This window comes from Grosmannia clavigera, assembly GCF_000143105.1.
Source record: "Grosmannia clavigera kw1407 unplaced genomic scaffold GCSC_144, whole genome shotgun sequence".
NCBI lineage: Eukaryota > Fungi > Ascomycota > Sordariomycetes > Ophiostomatales > Ophiostomataceae > Leptographium > Leptographium clavigerum.
In genome coordinates, this window is record NW_014040797.1 from 1,810,578 (window position 1) to 1,830,341 (window position 19,764).

Genomic DNA, 19,764 nt, shown 5'->3' on the forward strand with positions numbered 1-19,764 from the left:
AATTGTAATACAGGATTTGTTCTTTCGGATAAGTGTCACTCAGCATTGTCTGTCCCCGCTATCTGTCGGAGTTATTGCGTGCAAAAGGTTTTCCTTCTTTGGGAAAGTGCATCCGATGAACTTTCCCTAGCTACTCTGTCGAGCTATCTTTGGTGGGCTCTAGAGATAGTAGTTCCGTAGGCGTTACCTAACTTCCAATGAAGCCCTGCCTGACGACCGGAATCGGGATACGGAAATTCGCACGATTGTCTTGGCCGCATCTATATATACCCCTTACAAAGCTCGATCCTTGCCTGGTGTCGGGAAGCCGGATTCTTTGTTGTTCTACACCAACTCTTTGGCAAAACGAAGCATGAAAAGCAGCAACATCGGGTCTTGGCTTTTGGCCGGGCTGGCTTTGGCTGGTGTCGATGCTTGCGGTCACCATCACCATCAGGATGCCCCCCTGTATACGGAAGAGCAGCTGGCCGAGCTAGAGCGCAAATGGGGGCAAGACGTACGTCTGCGATGCGAGTTGCCACCATGTGCCGGTTCCTGCAGCTGACTTGGCTCTTTCTCTCTCTCTGTTTTTCCCTCTCTTTTAGTGGACATTCACCGGAATTGGCTCGTATGCCCATCTTGACTACGTCAAGTGCCTGACGACACCGTCGGAGCTGTATGACATTGCCATCATCGGGGCTCCCTTTGACACGGCGGTGTCGTATCGGCCAGGAGCCCGTTTTGGGCCCCGGGCCATCCGCCAAGCCTCCAGCCGGCAGTCGGCCATGCGGGGCTTCAACCACCGGGCGGGTGTGAACCCGTACCTCAGCTGGGCACGTATCCTGGACTGTGGCGACATTCCGGTCACACCGATCGACAACGCGGTGGCGCTGGCCCAGATGACCGAGGCGTTCACCGAGCTGGGCAGCCGGGCGCCGGCATCGCCGTCTGTACTGGCGCGGCCTCGGCTGATCACGCTCGGTGGTGATCACAGCCTGGCACTGCCAGCGTTGCGAGCGCTGCGCACAATCTACGGGAAGCCGCTGCGGGTGATTCACTTTGACGGTGAGCTGCCCCAAGCCTCTTTTCTTTCTCTTTCCTCCCGAACGGATTCTGACATCTTAGCCCACCTCGACACATGGCATCCGTCCAAGTACCCATCGGCCTGGCCGTCTGAACAGGCGCAGTTCAACCACGGGTCCATGTTCTGGCTGGCCGGACGGGAGGGTCTCCTGAGCAACGCCAGCAGCGCGCCGTCGGTGCACGCCGGTCTGCGGACGCGGCTGACGGGCGCCGACTACGCCGACTACACCGAAGATGACGACCAGAACTGGGTGCGGCTGATCGCGGACGACCTGGACGATATGGGCGTCAAGGGCGTGCTCCAGTCGATCCTCGACCACATCGGCAACACCGACGACCCCGTGTACCTGTCGGTCGACATTGACGTGCTGGACCCTGCGTTTGCGCCGGGCACCGGAACGCCCGAGCCCGGCGGCTGGACGACGCGCGAGCTCATCCGCATCCTGCGTGGCCTGGAGGGCCTCAACATTGTGGGGGCCGATATCGTGGAGGTGTCGCCGGCATACCAAGGCGCCGGCGAGGAGACAGCGCTGGCAGCAGCCCAGGTGGTCTACGAGTTCATCACGTCCATGGTCAAGCGCGGCATGGCCGAGATGGGCAAGGAGGCGGTGGAAGAGGACCTGGCGTTTGTGGACCAGCACGCTGTCAAGGAGCTGTAGGTGAGTAGACTAGACTGGTCTAGATCTGGACGAAAAGCTCGTGTTTTTCCTGTATTTCTTGTATTTCTTGTACATCCTGTATATCTGGGACCTTTGCAAATCAGCATGCCTTGTTTTTGTGAACGGACAACATTCTCAACGGCACAGCTGTCGGGTTTCCGCATCGCTGTGACTCAGGCTAGATAGGAGAGTCTCAAACACGGCTCCTGGAAATCGGTGACTCAAACGATCGGCTGAGCCCCGCCTGCATTTTGGCCCTATTTAATATTTTGTTACACCCCCACTATCAGGGTCCCTTTTTCACTCTTCCTTCTCTCCCAAGGACCCAGACAAGACGCAGGAAAGCCAATTGCTCGTGCTTATACTGCCGCGGAGACACAGACGACTTTGCCCCAGTGCATGCTGATTTTATTACTTGTCGTCGAGTCAAAGTGCAATAAAGAACGGTCGCTGTCAAAGAGCGTTAAGCCCCCTCTCCACGTTCCATATCGACATGGCAACGACGCAAGAACCGGCTGTTCGCGTGGCAAAGATGGAAGCACCGGCAGTCGACAAGGTGTATGTGGACACGGATGTCGGAATAGACGACGAGACAGCAGACGGCACGGAGGCCAAGCCGTACAAGTCGCTGGCCTACGCGTACATCCAGAACATCGACAAGACGGGCAAGGAGTATTTAATGCGGGCATCGACGACGACAACGGCAGGTGGCGACGCAGCAGACGAGGCTATGCGGCTGCAGTGGAAGGCACCGGCCAAGAGCACAGCCAAGAAGGCGCAGACGCTGCTGGACGGCCACAAGAAGAAGCTGGCGAAGCTGCAGCAGACGCAGGCCAAGGAAGAGGAGCAACGGCAGCAGCGAGCCAAGAACCTAGAGGCAGCGAAGCTGGTGAAGCTGTCGGAGGACACGACGCTGCCAGCGGCAAAGACGATCAAGCTGTGGCAGAAGGACGTGCCGCTGGGCGAGGCGGCCAAGGGCAGCAAGGGCACGCGGGTGCGAGTGTTTGGGCGGATTCACCGGCTGCGGGCACAGAAGCAGGCGACGTTCCTCACGCTCAAGGACGGATACGGCTACCTGCAGTGTGTGCTGGCGGCGGGCCCACTGACGCAGACGTACGAGGCGCTGCTGTTTGCGCAGGAGACATCGCTGTGGGTGTACGGCGAGCTGCGGACGGTACCGGAGGGAGCGACGGCACCGGACGGCCGCGAGCTGCACGTGGACTTCTTCGAGGTGTTTGGACGGGCACCGGGCGACGCCGAGGCGATTACGAACATTGTGGCGACGGGCCAGCAGGATCCGTGGGAGGCGGACATGCTGGACAAGCGACACCTGGTGCTGCGCGGCGACAAGGCGTCGGCAGTGATGAAGCTGCGATCGATCCTGTACGAGTCGTTTGTGCTGGCGTACCGGCAGCGACGGATCGCCGCCGTGTCGCCGCCGGCGTTTGTGCAGACGCAGGTCGAGGGCGGCTCGACGCTCTTCCGGGTGCCATACTACAGCGAGGACGCGTACCTGACGCAGTCATCGCAGCTGTACCTCGAGACGTGTCTGCCGAGTCTGGGCGACGTGTACTGCATCGAGAAGTCGTTCCGGGCCGAGAAGAGCCTGACGCGGCGCCATCTGGCCGAGTACACGCACATCGAGGCGGAGCTGGACGGGATCGTGTTCGAGGACCTGCTGACGCACGTGGAGGACATGATCTGCGCCGTGGTGGACGCGGTGCTGGCGGATCCGGCCGGCCGCGAGCTCGTGCAGCTGCTCAACCCGGGCTTCGTCAAGCCGGCGCGGCCGTTCCGGCGGATGCGCTATGCCGACGCGATCGACTGGCTCAATGCCCAGGACCCGCCGGTGCCCAACGAGTTTGGCCAGCCGCACGTGTTTGGCGACGACATCGCCGAGGCGGCCGAGCGCAAGATGGTCGACACCCTCAACGTGCCCGTGCTGCTGACCCACTTCCCCGTCGAGGTCAAGGCGTTCTACATGAAGAAGGACCCGGCCGACCTGCGCGTCACCGAGAGCGTCGACGTGCTGATGCCGACTGTCGGCGAGATCGTCGGCGGGTCCATGCGCATGGAGGGCTATGAGGAGCTGCTGGCTGCGTTCAAGAACAAGGGCCTCAACCCGGAGCCGTACTACTGGTATCTGGATCAGCGAAAGTGAGTTTTTGTCTTCCTTTTTTTCCATCTCTTTTCTTATTTTTTTCTCCTTCCTTTTTTCTTCCTTTTTTCTTCCTTCTTTGTTCCTTCTTTTCCCCCTTCTTTTCCTCTTCCTCTTCTTACAATACCCAGGTATGGCACGTCGCCACACGGCGGTTACGGACTCGGACTGGAACGCTTCCTCGCCTGGATCGCCAACCAGCACACCGTGCGCACGTGCTGTCTGTACCCTCGATTCATGGGCCGGGCGAAGCCGTGAGAAACGATGGAGGAGTCTTGATAGAATCGGGCTACGAGTAGATAAAGTGCTGGTTGCGGAATCCGGGCAGAAAGGCGGAATTGCCTATGGCATGCAAAATACGACGCAAGATACGAACTACTGCGAATGAGTAATGGCAGACGTGCTCTGGACAAAAGATAAGATACGAGCACACATGTACAATCTTCGTGTAGGATACTTCGTAATGCCCCGAACTCGTACCTCGTACACGACGAGTCCCATGCAGGCGACCTGTTCTCCTGTAGGTGGGCCTTTAGTGGGTTAGCCTGCCATGGGAGCTCTTACCCCTGCTTGCGCCCCAAACATCGCCGGTGGTTTAGGCCATGCAATCTGTTCTTTTTTTATCTCCTGCTGGTTTTGCTTTTTCGCCTTCGCGCCGTCTGTGGTGAGAGACGGTGTAATACATAGTATCGCATCGCCCCTGCAGCCTGCCAGGCACAGCGGCCAGCTGGTGCACCTGTGCTGCAACATCCGTCTCGTACTCGTTGCCGTGTGGGCTCCGAGGCCCTTGCGACATGACGAGTCCAGGTGCTGTCGCCGGACGTAGCCCAGACACTAAGGCTGCCTCCTCGCCCCTTTCTCGCTTCCCACTCCCCTGGTGGCCCCATGAGAGGCGTGCCGTTCTGCGAGTACGAGCAGCTGTTCAGGCGTTGTGCCTGTCTGGCGGCATACTCCGTACGTCGTAGCCAGCAAGAGCCTCCTGGTTTCAGCTGCTACAGCTCTGCTGGCGTGTCGTGCGGAACAACGTGCCTGAACTCGTACTTCCACGAGAGGAGCCATTCCCCCGGCGGTCAATGCATAGAGCCGGACTCGTACATAGTAATGTCCGCTGGGAGATCATTGACGCCAAGCTACCATGTTTCCTGTGAGAGAGGACATGCTTTCACCACGGCCGCCCTGCCTGCAAATACCGGGGCTGTTGGGCCATCGGCAGACGCGTCGTCTTTGTATCTTACGATCGAACTGGAAAGGTGTTTTCTGGTTCTCGGATATGATATCTCATGCCGTCAAGCCCCTCCCCCTCTTTTCCTCCCCGTCCCATCTTGCCTTTATTGTGTAATAGTACTCCGTAGCTTACTGTGTATGGCAGCTCCCTGCCAACAGCCCCGATTTATTCTCATCGGCTTCTTCCCTTTGTCCAGGACCACCCCCCACAGCGCACAGCGCCCAATGGACTCCTCCGCAAGCAGCAATGCACCCAGTGACACGGCCCTTTCGGAAGATCGAGAGCTGGTCTGCGAGGACACAGAGCACGCACCGAAGCATCTCGCCCTCTCTTTTCCCCTTCCTCTGCCGTCTTTCTTGCCTTTGCGCCCTCCGCTCGAGCTTAGCCGTTGGCAGTTCTTTCTGGCCGCTCCAAGTGGGGCCAGCACACCGTTACAGGTACCCGTTCTCTCGCCAATTTTTTCCATTCAACCTATACGAGTCGTCTTACCGACCACTGCACCGCTGCAGGGCCCTTTTCACCGCACTCCTCCTGCCATGACTTCCCCTGAACGGGCCTCATTAAACTTAGCGCGCCCCAGTTAAATTCTCCTGTCCGCTTTGGGCAATCGCCAGAGGCCCAGCACCCACCCCTTTTTCTCCATCCACCGCTGCCAACCCCTGCTCCTCACGCGAATCACGCTCCACGCTTCCTCTCTTTCTCTTCTAACCTCTTTCTCCCCTACCGATACTCCATACGATCCTCCTCCGCTCAGGCCGTTCGCTGAACTCCTTTTCTCGTCCCTCGCTCTTTCTTCACATTCCTTATTATTTCTTCGGCACCTCCTCTCTTCTTGCCAACTGCTCTCTTTTTGGCCTTTTTTTTCTTCTCCTCTTTCTCTCGCCTCTTGCTCTCTCCCATCCCAGCTCTCCCGCCTGGCTCTCTTCATCTCTTCACTTCTTTTTTGCTTCTCTTCTTTCTTTCGCCCGCCCGTCTGTCCACGGGGGCTCTTGCTTTCGAGTTCCGTCCGGCGTACCCGCCCTCGATCTCCCATCGCGTGCTCGCTGCCTCCAGGCTTCTCTTCTCATCTGTCATTATATTTGGACACCCACTTCACAGCTCTCTCGTTCGCCGCGTACTAATACACTCCCGCCGAACGGAGCAGCCAGCTAAACATCCTTCTGCCGACCATTCTCGATTTGCTTGCCTAGCTCACCGTCGACAAAACCTCTTCGATATACCCAGCCGAGTCTGCTCAGCCTGTTGTCTCTCGGTCCCATACGTCTTTGGATATTCGTCTATTTCTTTTCCGATCAGACCTATAATTTCGATTTTATTCTTCTTCTTTTCCCCGTGAAAAGAACAGCCCTGCAGCTCCTGACCAATAATTTCGGCTTCAGCACGCTCATCGTAGTGCCTCTTCCCAGGGCACTTTCCGATCTTCAAAACGGCGGTTCTATCTCACGTTTCGCGGGACAGCCTTGTCCCTCCTCATCTTCTGGGGATGCAGGATATCAACGGTCCCGTTGGCCAGTCCGGCCCGAGTGGTGGCCGCTTCGGCCACGCTTCGAAGCCTTCCAACAGTGAAACCGGCTTCTCCCACGGCGCCTTCACCTCCAACATCAGCGGTTTTGGCGACCGTCACCCACGCCGCACGAATGTTCCGGCCATCAACACGCAGCCGATGAACCAGGCCCCCCCGGCAACGACTACTGCCGACATGGCCACTCCCGGCACTGCCTTCGACATGCAGTTCACGCCCCTGCTTCCGTCGCAGCTACTTCTCGGCAGCCCGTTCCAGCCGGGAACGCCGGCGGCCTTTGCGTCGTCGCAGTTCCAGGGCCAGCTGAGCTACCAGCAGCTCCAACAGCTGCAGCAGCTTCAGCAACAGCAGAACCAGCAGCAGGGCCAGCAGGCCAACGGCCAGAACAATGGCGTCATCGGCCAGCAGCAGCAGAGCCCCATTCAGCAGTCGATGTCGCCCCAGGGCTACCAGACCCTGGTGTCGCCGTCGACGTATGGCGCTCCGCAGTTCTACTCGCCGCAGTCTCCGAGCGGTGCGTTTGGCAACATTGGCGGCCAGATGCAGGTGCCCATGCAGCCCACGTCTCCGGTGGGCATGGGCCCGGGCATTGTCGGTGGCACCAGCCGCACGGTGTACCTGGGCAACATTCCGGCCGATACGCCGGCCGACGAGCTCCTGGGACACGTGAGGAGCGGGCAGATCGAATCGGTGCGTATGCTGCCGGACAAGAACTGCGCGTTCATCTCGTTCCTGGATGCGAGCTCGGCGACGCACTTCCACTCTGATGCCATCTTGAAAAAGCTCTGCATCAAGGGACAGGACGTCAAGGTGGGCTGGGGCAAGCCGTCGCAGGTGCCGACATCTGTGGCTCTTGCGGTGCAGCAGTCGGGAGCGTCCCGGAACGTGTACCTGGGCAATCTGCCGGAGGAGATCACGGAGGAGGAGCTGCGCGAGGATCTGGGCAAGTTCGGGGCGATCGACACGATCAAGCTGGTGCGGGAGAAGAACATTGCGTTTGTGCACTTCCTCTCAATCTCCAACGCGATCAAGGCGGTGACGCAGCTGCCGCAAGAGCCCAACTGGCAGAGCCCGCGCCGGGTGTACTACGGCAAGGACCGGTGTGCGTACGTGTCGAAGACGCAGCAGCAGAACGCGGCGCAGTACCTCGGAATTGCACCGGGCTATGCACACATGCTGACGGGCGCGGACCGGGATGTGATCTCGAACGCGCTGGCCCAGCAGTCAGTAGCAGCGGCTGCCGTGGCGACGACGGCAGGCGGCATCAGCAACCTGGGCAACCGGACGATCTACCTGGGCAACATTCACCCGGAGACGACAATTGAGGAGATCTGCAACGTGGTCCGCGGCGGTCTGCTGCACCACATCCGGTACATTCCAGACAAGCACATCTGCTTTGTGACGTTCATCGACCCGACGGCGGCAGCGTCGTTCTACGCGCTCAGCAACCTGCAGGGCCTGATGATCCACAACCGGCGTCTCAAGATCGGCTGGGGCAAGCACTCGGGCGCGTTGCCGCCGGCGATTGCGCTGGCAGTCAGTGGCGGTGCGTCGCGCAACGTGTACATTGGCAACCTGGACGAGACCTGGACGGAGGAGCGTCTGCGGCAGGACTTTTCAGAGTACGGCGAGATCGAGCTGGTGAACACGCTGCGCGAGAAGAGCTGTGCGTTTGTCAACTTTACCAACATTGCGAACGCGATCAAGGCGATCGAGGCTGTGCGCAGCAAAGAGGAGTACCGCAAGTTCAAGGTCAACTTTGGCAAGGACCGCTGCGGCAACGCGCCGCGTCAGCTGCAGCAGCAGGGTGGCGCTGTGCAGTCGCCACGGGGTGAGACAGGCAGCATTCCATCGCCGCCGCCGAACGGATCGAGCCAGAACGGCAACTCGCCGACCAACGCGACATCGCCGGGCAACCCGCCGCCATCGGCAACGCTGTTCAACTCGACGAACAACGCGCTGACGATGTACCTGAGCCACGTGTCGCAGCAGGCGGTGCAGCAGCAGCAACAGCAGCAGGTGATGGCGCAGCAGGCGGGCCTCTACGGATCGTCGACTCCGCAGCCGGGCGAGATGGCGATGGAAGTGCCGCAGGGCCCGATGATGTCTGGACACCAGCAGTCGGCGAGCATGTCGAACGGCTTTGTAACGGACGGCCCGGCAGCGGCGAACGGGGCCAGCACGATTGGCGGGCTGCTGGCGCCAGGCAACGGGCGGGGACAACACAACCGGGCGGTCAGCCTGCCTGTGCTTGCTCCCGGATTTGAGAATGGTGGCGCAGGCACGAACGGGGTGTCTGGCAACGGACCGGAGCGTCGTGGCCACCAGTACCAGGCGAGCTTTGGCGGGATGGGGGCTGGATTTGGCCTGGCGATTCAGGGTGGACTGAACGGCTGGGTGGAAGAGGAGGTTGCGAACTAGGTAGGAGGAGCGGAGGAGAGAAAAGAGGCACGACAAATTGATTAGACGTTGTAATTGCCGACTGGCATATTTTCGGATTTTCCAATGGTTTTTGTGTACTTATTTGGTCTCCCGTGTTCTACGTGGAGATGCAGTTTTTGCTTGCTCGGGTTCTGGTATGAATTTTGATTTGAACGTTTGCTTGTTGCTTGTTGCTTGCATGTGGTGTGAACAAGTGAGGTGGATGATCAAGAGTGGACGATCAAGAGCGGACGTTTTGGAGCGTGACGAGGACATCGTCGAGGGCGTCGAGAAGGTCTCGGCCTGCAGGGCCGATGAGAGCGGGGACGAGGGTAGGACGAAGGCGGGTTGCGAGGCCGACGATGGCAGCTATGGAGAGAGTATAGCGGCGACAGACGACGGGATGTGCGTTTGCGACGAGGGAGGTGACGAGCTGGAGGACGGCAACGTGGAACTCTGCCCGGACAGAAGCGTCTCGACGGTCATTCAACGGCGGCTGGTCTTCGGGTCCAGACCAGGCGGCGACGTGTGTGACGAGGTCCATCCAGTCAGCCCTTGAGCCTGGCTCTTCGGCCTCGACAATAGGGAGAAGGATGCGGACGAGTTCGATACCGCGAGCAGCATCTGGGAGAGCAGCTGTCTGCAGGGCGGCGAGCAGGTCGGCCGAGAGGATGGCCCAGGCGTCGTGGGAGAGCAGCAGGCCGACAGGGTCCTGGTCGAGATCGTCGGCAGCAGCAGCAGCGGTGATGCCCTCGAGGGCGACGAGGACGGGTCGGCGGAAGTCGAGGGTCGATCCAGTGGTACTTCCTCGGTACAGGTCCAGCAGCATGTCGGCCAGGCCGGCAGCCTCGCGGCGCAAGTCGGCGCTGTCGTCCTCGCGCAGCCACAGAGCCAGGGCACGAAGGGCGGCCAGAACAAAGGGGTCCCGGTTGACCACGACGTCGGCTTGGGCAGCATCCCAGGCGAGAGGGGGGCCTGCTGAGTCAGCAGTCGCGGGAGTGCCGAGGCCCGAGAAGCCGGAACGGGCGTCAGGATGCAAGCCAGGCGCGCCAGCCACGGCGGCGTCCCAGCGGTCGCGCAGATGCTCGGCTGTGACCGAGAGGGTCTCAGCGATGGCGGTGCGCAGGCGGAGGAGGCTGTCGGGGGGGAGTAGGAGGGAGGTGCTGGTTTTGTCGTTGTCGTCGTCCAGAGTTCTCATCAGATAGCCGACAAAAGCCGAGAGCACGTCATAGGCCGAGGCCAGACGCGAGGCTGCAGGCCCGTAGGCCGGCGTGTTGAGCAGGGCCAGAAGACCGGGCAGGCTGGCGCGCATGTCGACGAGCAGCAAGCTGAGGAAGAGGTAGGAAAACGGCCTGTCCGCGGGCTTGTCGATGTCGGGAGCAAACAGCAGTGTCGCCGCCTCGTCGGGATAGCTACAGAGGATGGCGGCAGCAGCATGGGTATAGGCAGCACGGGCGACAGCGGTGGGTCGGTTGGTGGCCAGCTGGCGGATGAAGCAGACGACAGGATGCAGCCAGGCGGAATCAGGGGAGGGAAGGGTGGAAGTGAAGGTGGAGGTGAAAGTGGAAATGGAAGGAGTCCTCGATTCGGCCAGAGCACTAGCATTGCGCAGTAGCCGGGCGACAAAGTCCAGCAGCGTCACGCCATCGGTGTCGCGAAAGGCAGCAGTGAGTTCTGGCAGGACGGCGCTGATAGTGGTGATGGTGGAGGCGGCAGTGGTCTCGTCCCAGAGGCCGTAGACCCAGGCGTGCAGCAGGATCTCAAGGACCAGCGGCTGTAATGGGGCCATTTGCACGAGCGGGTCAAGATTGTCGACGCGGCTATTAAAGACGGCAGCACCGACACGACGGCTGACGAGAGTGGCGAGTGTTTGTAGGGCGAGGGTGGAGGTGGAGATGGTGATGGAGGTGTTCCTGCTTCCCAAACCACTCATTGCTGACACGACCATGGGAATGCGGTCGACCATCTTGGCCTCGTCAACAGCGTCGTCCGAAAGCCGGACAGCAAAGGCGTGGAGCACGGCGACGGCGAGATCGCGCATGTGAGCAGCGTCTGGCCGTGACGGAGACGCCTGCGTTGCGCGCAGCAGCCGGTCGAGAAAGCGTGCCGGCAGCGCTTCCCATAGCCGCTGCAGCTTCTCTGGCCCGATCTCTTCCGTTTCACTCGCTTCTCCTCCCTCGTCCAGCACGGCCTTGAGCAGGGCCAGGCCGACAAATCTCGTAGTGTCGTCACGCGTGCGCATCAGCTGCTCGATCCGGGCCACGGCTGCGTCGTCGCGCTCCTGTGCAGGCGCTGCAGCCACGCCACAGTCGCCGACCTCAGACGCATGTTCCATGGAGACGACGGCGATGGGAAGAAGACGGAAAAGAGTCAGGTGGAAGCTGTCTTTTCAAGGAGACGGCAAAGGTCGCTCGAAAGCTCCTTCCTTGCGGCGCCAATTGTAGTTCGGATTAGCGAATAGACCCGCGTCTGGATACGTGCATGCAATTGGGCGCTAGCTCCAGCTACTTCCACCTGTAACAACGTCTCTTTTGCGAGGACTCGAACCCGCCCACCGCCTGTCTTGAGCATGGAGACTCTATCAGGCAGAGCGAACGGGACAGCGACGCCCTACGACGGGGGTGAGAGTAGCAGCCGGGACAAGAACGACAGCGCCGGTCGCGTGCAGCTAGAGGAGGATGCAGACGACGATCGGAGCGAGGGCGACAAGCAGCAGCAGCAGCAGCAGCAGCAGCCGTCGGTCGACGCGCAGTCGGCGACAGGCAATGGAGAAGCCGTGGACTGGCATGCGGAGGGACCTGGGCGACGCGTGGGCTACGATGACCTGACGGCCATTGACTGGAGTTTTGAGTACCACAAGGAGCGACAGCGACGACGGCTTCTAGCGCGAGCGAGCACGCCTACGACCAGCGGCCTGGCGGTCCTGCTGTTGGGCCGTGCGCGTCGGCTGCTGGACGCCGGCCAGGTCTGGGTGGTGCTGGTGCTGACGGGCGTGGCGGCCGGCGGTCTGGCGGGTGCGATCGACGTCGTGGGCGACTGGCTGGCCGATCTCAAGGACGGCTACTGCGCGTCACAGAGCACGGACGGTGGTGCTTTCTACCTCAGCCGCGGCTTCTGCTGTCTCGGCTACGACGAGGGCGCCCAGTGTGACGGCTGGCGGTCGTGGGCTGCCGTCGTGGGGGTTCGGTCGCCGGGTGTCGCTTGGTTTGTCCAGTACCTCTTTTTTGTCGGCTGGTCCGTTGGGCTCGCCGCCTCGGCCGCTCTGCTCGTGCGCGAGTACGCCGTCTACGCCCGCCACAGCGGCATCCCCGAGATCAAGACCCTGCTCGGCGGCTTCGTCATGCGCCGCTTCCTCGGTCCCTGGACCCTCGTCACCAAGTCGCTCGGCCTCTGTCTCGCCGTCGCCTCCGGCATGTGGCTCGGCAAGGAAGGCCCCCTCGTCCACGTCGCCTGCTGCTGCGCCAACCTCTTCATCAAGCTCTTTCCCAACATCAACAACAATGAGGGTGGGTGTCCTGACTCGGGACTGCTTCCCCTCTTTTCTCTTTCGCTCCTCCTTCTTCGCTCTGTGCTGACCGGCCACAGCCCGCAAACGAGAAGTTCTCTCGGCTGCTGCCGCCTCTGGCATCTCTGTCGCCTTCGGCTCGCCCATCGGCGGCGTCCTCTTCAGCCTTGAGGTGTGTTTGGTCGTCTGCTTCTGTCTGCTTGTCATCTCTCATGCTCACCGTCCAGACGCTCTCGTACTACTTTCCCGACAAGACCATGTGGCAGAGCTTCGTCTGCGCCATGACGGCCGCCTTTGTCCTCCAGGTTCTCGACCCCTTCCGCTCCGGCAAGCTCGTCCTGTATCAGGTCCAGTACAGCTCCGGCTGGCACGCCTTTGAGCTGGTGCCCTTTGTGCTGCTGGGTGTTCTTGGGGTATGTCACGTGACTTAGAAAGGGTGGTACTGTGCTAACGGAACGACCATCTAGGGTCTCTATGGCGGCCTCTTCATCAAGGCCAACATGCGCGTGGCCGAGTGGAAGACGGTCCACGCCGGTCGGCTGCCGGGACCGGTCACGCAGGTGGCCGTGGTCGCGCTGCTGACGGCGCTGGTGAACTACCCCAACTTTTATATGCGGGCGCAGGCGTCGGAGCTGGTGTCGAGCCTGTTTGCCGAGTGCTCGACCCTGGTCGAGGATCCGTTTGGACTGTGTCGAACGGGCGCCGCGACGGCCGGCACCATCGTTCTGCTGCTGTTTGCGGCCGTGCTCGGCTTCTGTTTCGCCGCCGTCACCTTTGGCCTGCAGATCCCGGCCGGCATCATCCTGCCGTCCATGGCCATCGGCGCGCTCTGGGGCCGCGCCGTCGGCCTCGTCCTGGAGATCGGCCAGCGCCGCTATCCGGACTCGCTGGCCTTCCAGGCTTGTGAGCCAGACCGCACCTGCATCACGCCGGGCACATACGCCATCGTGGGGGCGGCCGCCGCGCTGGCTGGCGTCACCCGCGTCACCGTGTCCATCGTCGTCATCGTCTTTGAGCTCACCGGCGCCCTGACGTACGTCCTGCCCATCATGGTGGCCGTCATGCTGTCCAAGTGGGTCGGCGATGCGTTCTCGCGCCGTGGCATCTATGAGGCCTGGATCGCCCGCAACGGTTATCCCTATCTCGACAGCAGCGAAGAGGCAGTCGCGGCCTTGCCGCCTGATCTTACAGCAAGTCACGTGATGACACGTGCTCAAGACCTCGTCGTTCTCACGGCCGTCGGCCACACCGTCGCCAGCCTTCAGCACGTCCTCGACGCTCGCCCGGCCCATCGTGGCTTTCCCGTCGTCTCGTCTGACGTCCGCAACGCCCTCCTGCTCGGCTACATCTCCCGTGCTGAGCTCGCCTACACCCTTCATGCCGCCATCCAGCCGCCACGCTCGCTGCCACCCGCCACCACCGCCGCCTTCTTCGTTCATCAGCCCCAGGCTGACCCGCACACCTCCCTCGACCTGCGCCCTTGGATGGACCAGACACCGCTCACCCTGCCCTCGGCTGCCCGCCTTCATCTCGTCGTCAGCTACTTCCAAAAACTCGGCCTGCGCTACGTCCTCTTCAGCGACCGCGGCGTCCTGCAGGGCCTCCTGACCAAGAAGGACGTCTGCTACCTGCTCGACAGTGCCGATGGCCTTGGCCGCCCCAGGATGGACCGTGGACCTGTCGAGAGTCCAATCGATTTGGATGAGTCCATTTTGTAGTCATACCAGTTGTATCAAGACGCATTAGTAATCATTATATAAGCTCCAATTTATCCTAATACTCAAAATCATCGTCCACCGACGGTCCCTTGCTTTTCGCTATGCTCTCCTGTCGCCGGAACATCTCGGCCACCTGGCGCGATGTCGTCGCCTCGTCCGGCTTCTTGTCGTCGCGCACCCGGATGAAGCGCGGGAACCGTAGACTGACGCCGCGACCCGTGGCACCCGGCTGTGCTGAGTCAGCACTAGGGTCCACGCCCTCATGGCAGGCAGCCTGATAGCGCGGGCTGAGCGTCAAGTCGGCCGTACGAACCTCCCAGACGTACCGCGGCTCGAACCAGACGTCGGGCTGGTGCTGGCCGCCGGCGCTGTGGGCGTAGAACGGCTTGGGCCGGTCGATGACGATGGCGCTCAGCTGGCCGTGCAGCTCGTCCAGCACGGCCTCGCTGAAGCCTGTGCCAATGTTGCAGATCGTCTCAAACGCCTCGGCCGAAGGACTATAGCAAGCCAGCAGAAAGGCCCCGTACACGCTCGTCCGCTTGCCGCGCCCAAAGTACGCTCCCAGCACGACCAGGTCCAGCGAGTCGCCCACGCCGGCCAGATAGTCCTTCTTGATCTTCAGCCAGTTGCGCGACCGTTTGCTCGGTTCGTATGCGCTCTCCGGTCCGTCCAGCATCTTGACCATCAGACCCTCGCACGACGCCCGCACGCTCTCGTCCAGAAACGTCTGGATCTCGTCCAGCTCCCGTCCGTCCATCGAGCTCGCAAATGCCAGCTCACCCTCCACCGGCAACACTGCACTCGCCAGCTGCTCCCGTCGCTCTCGCAGTGGCCGCTCCACCAGCGCTGCTCCGTTGAGGTACAGCAGGTCGAATGCAAACACGCATACCCGCACCTTGACGTCCGCAATCTTGACATCTTTGCGCTTGCGCGTCATCAGCTGCTGGAACGGCAGCACCTTGCGCTCCTCCACGTCCCAGCCTACCGTCTCGCAGTCCAGCACAAAGCTCGTCGTGCCCGGTCGCACCCACGTCGCCAGCTTCGCCAGGATGTCCGGGTACTTCTTCGACAGATCCTCCGAGTTGCGCGAGAAGATCGCCGACAGTCCGTCCGTCCCCGTCGCCGCGTCCGCTGCCACGTAGTGGATCTGCGCCCGCTCGCCGTCGTACTTGTATTCGCACGTAAACGTCTGGTTCTCGAACCGGTCTAGCACCTCCGTGATCGCCTTGGTCGGCTTCGCCAACATCGGCTTCAGCGGAATTCCCGGTCGCAGCTGACAGTGCTTCCGCAACTGCATGATCCCGTGCTCCAGCATCGCCGGCACAATAATGTCGTAGCTCGGCAGTTCGCTGTACACCGTCTTCAGCATCGCCTCTGCCTGCTCCAGCTCGCTCGCGCTCGCCTGCGTCTCCTTTCCGTCTGCTCGTCCGGCTGTCTGCGCTTCGTGGTGCATCACCGCCTGTGCCAGTGACACCAACACCGTCTTTTCCGCCAGGCCCAGCCGCAGCTTGCCCTCTAGGAACCGCACCAGGTACTTGGCTTCGCTCGCCCCGCCCTTGTCCTTGTTGATGTCCACTGCCACCCGTCGTCCGGCTGCTGCTGTTGCTGTCGCGTCCGCTGCTGCCAGCAGCTTCTTGATCCCGTCCACCTTGCGCTGTTGTGCCCCGATGCCCGTCACCGTCGCGATCGCCATCAGCCCCTTGTGCACTCCCTGCACCGTCAGCGCCTTCGGCTTGAACATTGTCGGCTGCGTCGATCGCGATTTGACCGCCACCAGGCCCAGGTCTCCAATCTCCTTCTGGTCCTGCTTGATCACCGCCAGGCTGCGTCCCGTCGTCTCGCCGATCGCCTTCATGATCAGCGACTCGCCGATCCCCAGCTCGATCCCCGCGTAGTCCGGTGCCAGCTTGTTCACCATCAGCAGCACTGTCGGCAGCAGGTCTCCCGGCGTCAGTCGCAGTACCTGCCGCAGAAACAGCGAGCAGTGCTCCATGATCACCAGCCGCTTCGTCGTCATCTCGATTAGCGAAAACGTCTGGCACAGCGCCGCGTACGGCACCGGCTCCCCGGCCTTCCAGTCCGCGTATGCGTCTCCCTTGACCGTGTCCAGCAACGCCTGCACCTTCTTGCGCGTCAATGCTTTGGCCTTGGCCTTGGCTTTCGGCTTTTTTTCCTCCCCGTCCGCCCCGTCCGACTCCGAATCTGACCCCGACAGGTCCGACTCTGAGCTGGATAATCCCGCCTTCTCTTCCTCCTTCACCTCTTTCTTTACTGCCTTGGCTTCCGGCGCATCGTCATCGGTCCCTTCTTTTTTGATGACCGCCGCCGTCAAGCTGCCGCTCTCGCTGGCTTCGTCGTCTTCGTCGTCCTCTACTACCTTGCGTGCTTTCCGTGGCCGCTTGGCCACTGGCTCGTCCACTTCGCTTCCCGCCTTCCTGTCCACCGTGCCTTCACGTCCGGGTGATCGCTTCTTTTTGTCTACCATAATCGAATTGCATCATTAGCAAAGCTCGGCCAGCAGTAGAGGCAGAGAAAGCCCACCCTTCTTTTCCGGCGTCCCGTTCTCCTTTGTCGAGCTCTCGCCGTCCGCCTTCGCCCCCCGGCTGCCACCAGTACCACCACTGGCCGGTCTTGTCGCAAACGAAAGTTTCGTCTGCTGCGTGGGCGTTGGCCGGCTGCCGCTGCTGCCTGGCGTGCTGAGGAATTTCCTACACCACCTCTGTCAGCATGGAGCGGACAAACACGCAGCGCCAGATTATGAGCACAGGCACATGCCCCAGCGTCGTCTGTGACGGCTTGACATACCCCAGGGTCGCCTGCTTATTGGGCGCCATGGTGGTCGAATCGGCTTCCGTTCTCCTTCTCGAGCAATATGTCAGTGCCGCTTTGGTGCTGCGAACGTGTCGGAACAGACTGGCGCTGCGCGCTAGTCGGAGCAGCTGCTGCGAATCCAGATTTGATAAATGCACGCCAGATGATCTCACGGTGCAGACGGGGAGCTTGAGACGACGGGCAAAGCAAAAGATGCAGCTTTGTTAGCGGCCGACGCGCTTGCAGCAGAAAACGCGTTCCATTTTAATGGAAGGCAGCAGGCTTCGCCGCCAATCGCCTTGGTCACGTGGGCTGATTCATTGCATTACATCCCCGCTACAAGTAAGATACTTGCAGGCGGATATGATAGAATCAGAAGTAAAACAAATACGCACGTCAGGCAGAGTGCTGTCCGTTGGAGTCTCTTTTATTCATTATTCTCTCCACTTATCTCTTCCTTGCTTCCTTGCTTCCTTTCATGCTTTCCTTCCTCTTCCCCTAGTCATAGTAGCGGATCTCCTCGGCAGTGCGGCCGCGGATGAACTTGGGCTCGCTGCCCGGCACGTAAATGTCGTTGAAGAGCACCTGCAGGTTCGCCTCCGGGAGCTCCATGGCCTCGGCCGCGGCCGACTCCTCATTGACGTAGCTGCGGGCCTCCTTGTCGAGCGCCTTGAGCTCGTCCTCGGTCACGACGCCCCACTCGACCATCTTGTGCTTCAGGCCGGCAATCGGATCGTTGGTCGACCGCATGCGCTGCACCTCCTCGCGCGTGCGGTACGTCGTGCCGGGGTCTGACATGGAGTGGCCGCCGTAGCGGTACGTCACGTACTCGAGCACCAGCGGGCCGTGGCCGTTCTCCGTCCACTCCTTGCCGTACTTGACCGCCTGCTGCACCGCGAGCACGTCCATGCCGTTGACCTTGATGCCCGGAATGTACTGGCCACGCTTGTAGTAGTCCGTCAGGGCCGACGACCGGTTGGCTGCCGTGCCCATGCCGTACTTGTTGTCTGGGCTGTTAGACGGGGATCAACAACAAAACATAAACAAAACATAAACAAAAACAATAAACTCACTCTCGCAGCCAAACAGAGCCGGCAGCTTCCACAGCTTCGCCATGTTAAAGGCCTCAAACACCTGGCCCTGGTTGCTGGCACCGTCGCCGTACAGGATGATCGTCGCCTTCTTCCGGCCCTCGTACATGTGGGCAAAAGCCAGGCCAGCACCCACCGGCACCTGGGCACCCACGATGCCGTTGCCGCCGTAGAAGCCCTTCTCAAACATGTGCATGGACCCGCCGCGGCCGTAGGCAATGCCGCCCTGCCGACCCAGCAGCTCGCCCAGCACCTTGCGTACCGGGGCACCGCGCATGTAGGCGAAGCCGTGGCAGCGGTACGACGTGATAATGTCGTCGTCGCGCGTGATGGCGTTCTCGATGCCCACCGCCACGGCTTCCTGGCCGGTCGACAGATGACAGAAGCCGCGGATCTTCTTCTCCTTGTACAGCCTGTCGGCGGCCATCTCCATCTGCCGCACCACCACCATGTCGTAGTACGTGCGCTTCAGGTGCTTCTTGGTCACCTCCAGGGTGTACGAGGGCGGGTCGATCTCGTATGTCTCGAAGCTCTCGTCGCTCAGCGTGATCGTGAACGGCTCGTCGTCCGACTCCGGCACCGCGCTCTTGTCCACATGTGCCGACGCCGCATCCGTCGTCACCGTCCGCCGTGCTGCCATCGTCGACGCACGCACAGCCGCCGCTATCGGCGTCGTCCGCAGAGCTCCGGCTGCTGAAGCCGCACGGCCAGCCCGGAAAGCAACACGTGAGAACATGTTGAAAGATCTCCCAGAAAACAGGAACGATCGGAGGGGCCCGAGAGGCTCAGAAGATCCAGCAATAGAAATCCGCACGGTCTGATTGATGCGAACACGGCCGATTGGAAATCAGACGTCGTTCGTAGTGTAAATTGCTGCAGCGTGGATGAGAAATTAACGCCAGATCGGGAGAAAAAAAAGCGGAAGGAGACCAGACAGCTTTTCCCGCCGCATTGCTATCTGTCTCGCGCTCTGCGGACTTGCTGGAGGGACCTCCGGAGCAGTACAGAGCTCCCTGTAGTCCAATCAAAAATTTGCTGGCAGTGCCCTTCATTCTCCACCGTGCGATCGGGGGTCCACGCTAGCCCGTACAGGGGCTAGTTCGCCTATAACACCCGTCTCAACGGCTTGCCAAACACCGAAAGAGAGAACGGCGACTCTTTCCCCGCTCGCTCCGTCGTGCAAAATTACAGCGAGCTTCTTAGCTGTCGCAATTTCTCCCGACAACGCCGACACAGACGCCGTATAAATCAACTCACTGTATTATTAACGCTGATAGGGCACCAAAAACGACAGCAAAGCTAAGATATCTTATCAAGCAGTACAGATGCTCTGTTCACCATGCTCGCTGCACAAGAATCTCTAAATAAAATCCCTGGATCCGTCCAATTTGCAAACAATGACCGCCCAAAAACGCCCCTGACCATGCTTTGTTCCACGCAGGAAACAGAGAAAGAATGACATGTCCAAACCTAATCTAGCCGTGTTGACGACGGCACATATTCTGCTTTAACACCGCGCGATGCTGCTTGCGGTGCTATAAGGACCAAACTTTCGACGTGACGCAACCTGGTTTTCCATCCCGGTCGAGAAT

At 60.7% G+C, this 19,764-nt stretch overlaps 7 protein-coding genes across 7 annotated transcripts; 4 read left to right on the top strand and 3 right to left on the bottom strand.

Annotated features, from left to right (window-relative positions):
- Window positions 1–352: 352 nt before the first annotated feature.
- CMQ_2557 (ureohydrolase) lies at window positions 353–1,721 on the top strand (the record flags this gene model as incomplete). Its single annotated transcript, XM_014316635.1, has 3 exons — window positions 353–496; window positions 585–1,044; window positions 1,105–1,721. 3 exons carry the CDS (start codon window positions 353–355, stop codon window positions 1,719–1,721), a joined length of 1,221 nt encoding a protein of 406 aa, XP_014172110.1.
- Window positions 1,722–2,214: 493 nt separating this feature from the next.
- CMQ_2659 (asparaginyl-tRNA synthetase) lies at window positions 2,215–4,137 on the top strand (the record flags this gene model as incomplete). Its single annotated transcript, XM_014316737.1, has 2 exons — window positions 2,215–3,878; window positions 4,011–4,137. 2 exons carry the CDS (start codon window positions 2,215–2,217, stop codon window positions 4,135–4,137), a joined length of 1,791 nt encoding a protein of 596 aa, XP_014172212.1.
- Window positions 4,138–6,587: 2,450 nt separating this feature from the next.
- Window positions 6,588–9,047, top strand: CMQ_2616 (negative regulator of differentiation 1 protein; the record flags this gene model as incomplete). Its single annotated transcript, XM_014316694.1, has 1 exon — window positions 6,588–9,047. One exon carries the CDS (start codon window positions 6,588–6,590, stop codon window positions 9,045–9,047), a length of 2,460 nt encoding a protein of 819 aa, XP_014172169.1.
- A 241-nt stretch (window positions 9,048–9,288) lies between these two features.
- On the bottom strand, window positions 9,289–11,382 carry CMQ_3218 (uncharacterized protein; the record flags this gene model as incomplete). Its single annotated transcript, XM_014317296.1, has 1 exon — window positions 9,289–11,382. One exon carries the CDS (start codon window positions 11,380–11,382, stop codon window positions 9,289–9,291), a length of 2,094 nt encoding a protein of 697 aa, XP_014172771.1.
- A 234-nt stretch (window positions 11,383–11,616) lies between these two features.
- CMQ_2522 (voltage-gated chloride channel protein) lies at window positions 11,617–14,270 on the top strand (the record flags this gene model as incomplete). Its single annotated transcript, XM_014316600.1, has 5 exons — window positions 11,617–11,668; window positions 11,810–12,553; window positions 12,633–12,724; window positions 12,780–12,965; window positions 13,020–14,270. 5 exons carry the CDS (start codon window positions 11,617–11,619, stop codon window positions 14,268–14,270), a joined length of 2,325 nt encoding a protein of 774 aa, XP_014172075.1.
- A 55-nt stretch (window positions 14,271–14,325) lies between these two features.
- On the bottom strand, window positions 14,326–17,104 carry CMQ_3152 (DNA ligase; the record flags this gene model as incomplete). The annotated part of the gene is made up of 3 exons (XM_014317230.1): window positions 14,326–16,748; window positions 16,812–16,978; window positions 17,076–17,104. The coding sequence occupies 3 exons, from the start codon at window positions 17,102–17,104 to the stop codon at window positions 14,326–14,328; spliced, it is 2,619 nt and encodes an 872-aa protein (XP_014172705.1).
- Window positions 17,105–17,579: 475 nt separating this feature from the next.
- CMQ_3017 (pyruvate dehydrogenase e1 component alpha mitochondrial precursor) lies at window positions 17,580–18,908 on the bottom strand (the record flags this gene model as incomplete). The annotated part of the gene is made up of 2 exons (XM_014317095.1): window positions 17,580–18,088; window positions 18,155–18,908. 2 exons carry the CDS (start codon window positions 18,906–18,908, stop codon window positions 17,580–17,582), a joined length of 1,263 nt encoding a protein of 420 aa, XP_014172570.1.
- Between the last annotated feature and the right edge of the window lie 856 nt (window positions 18,909–19,764).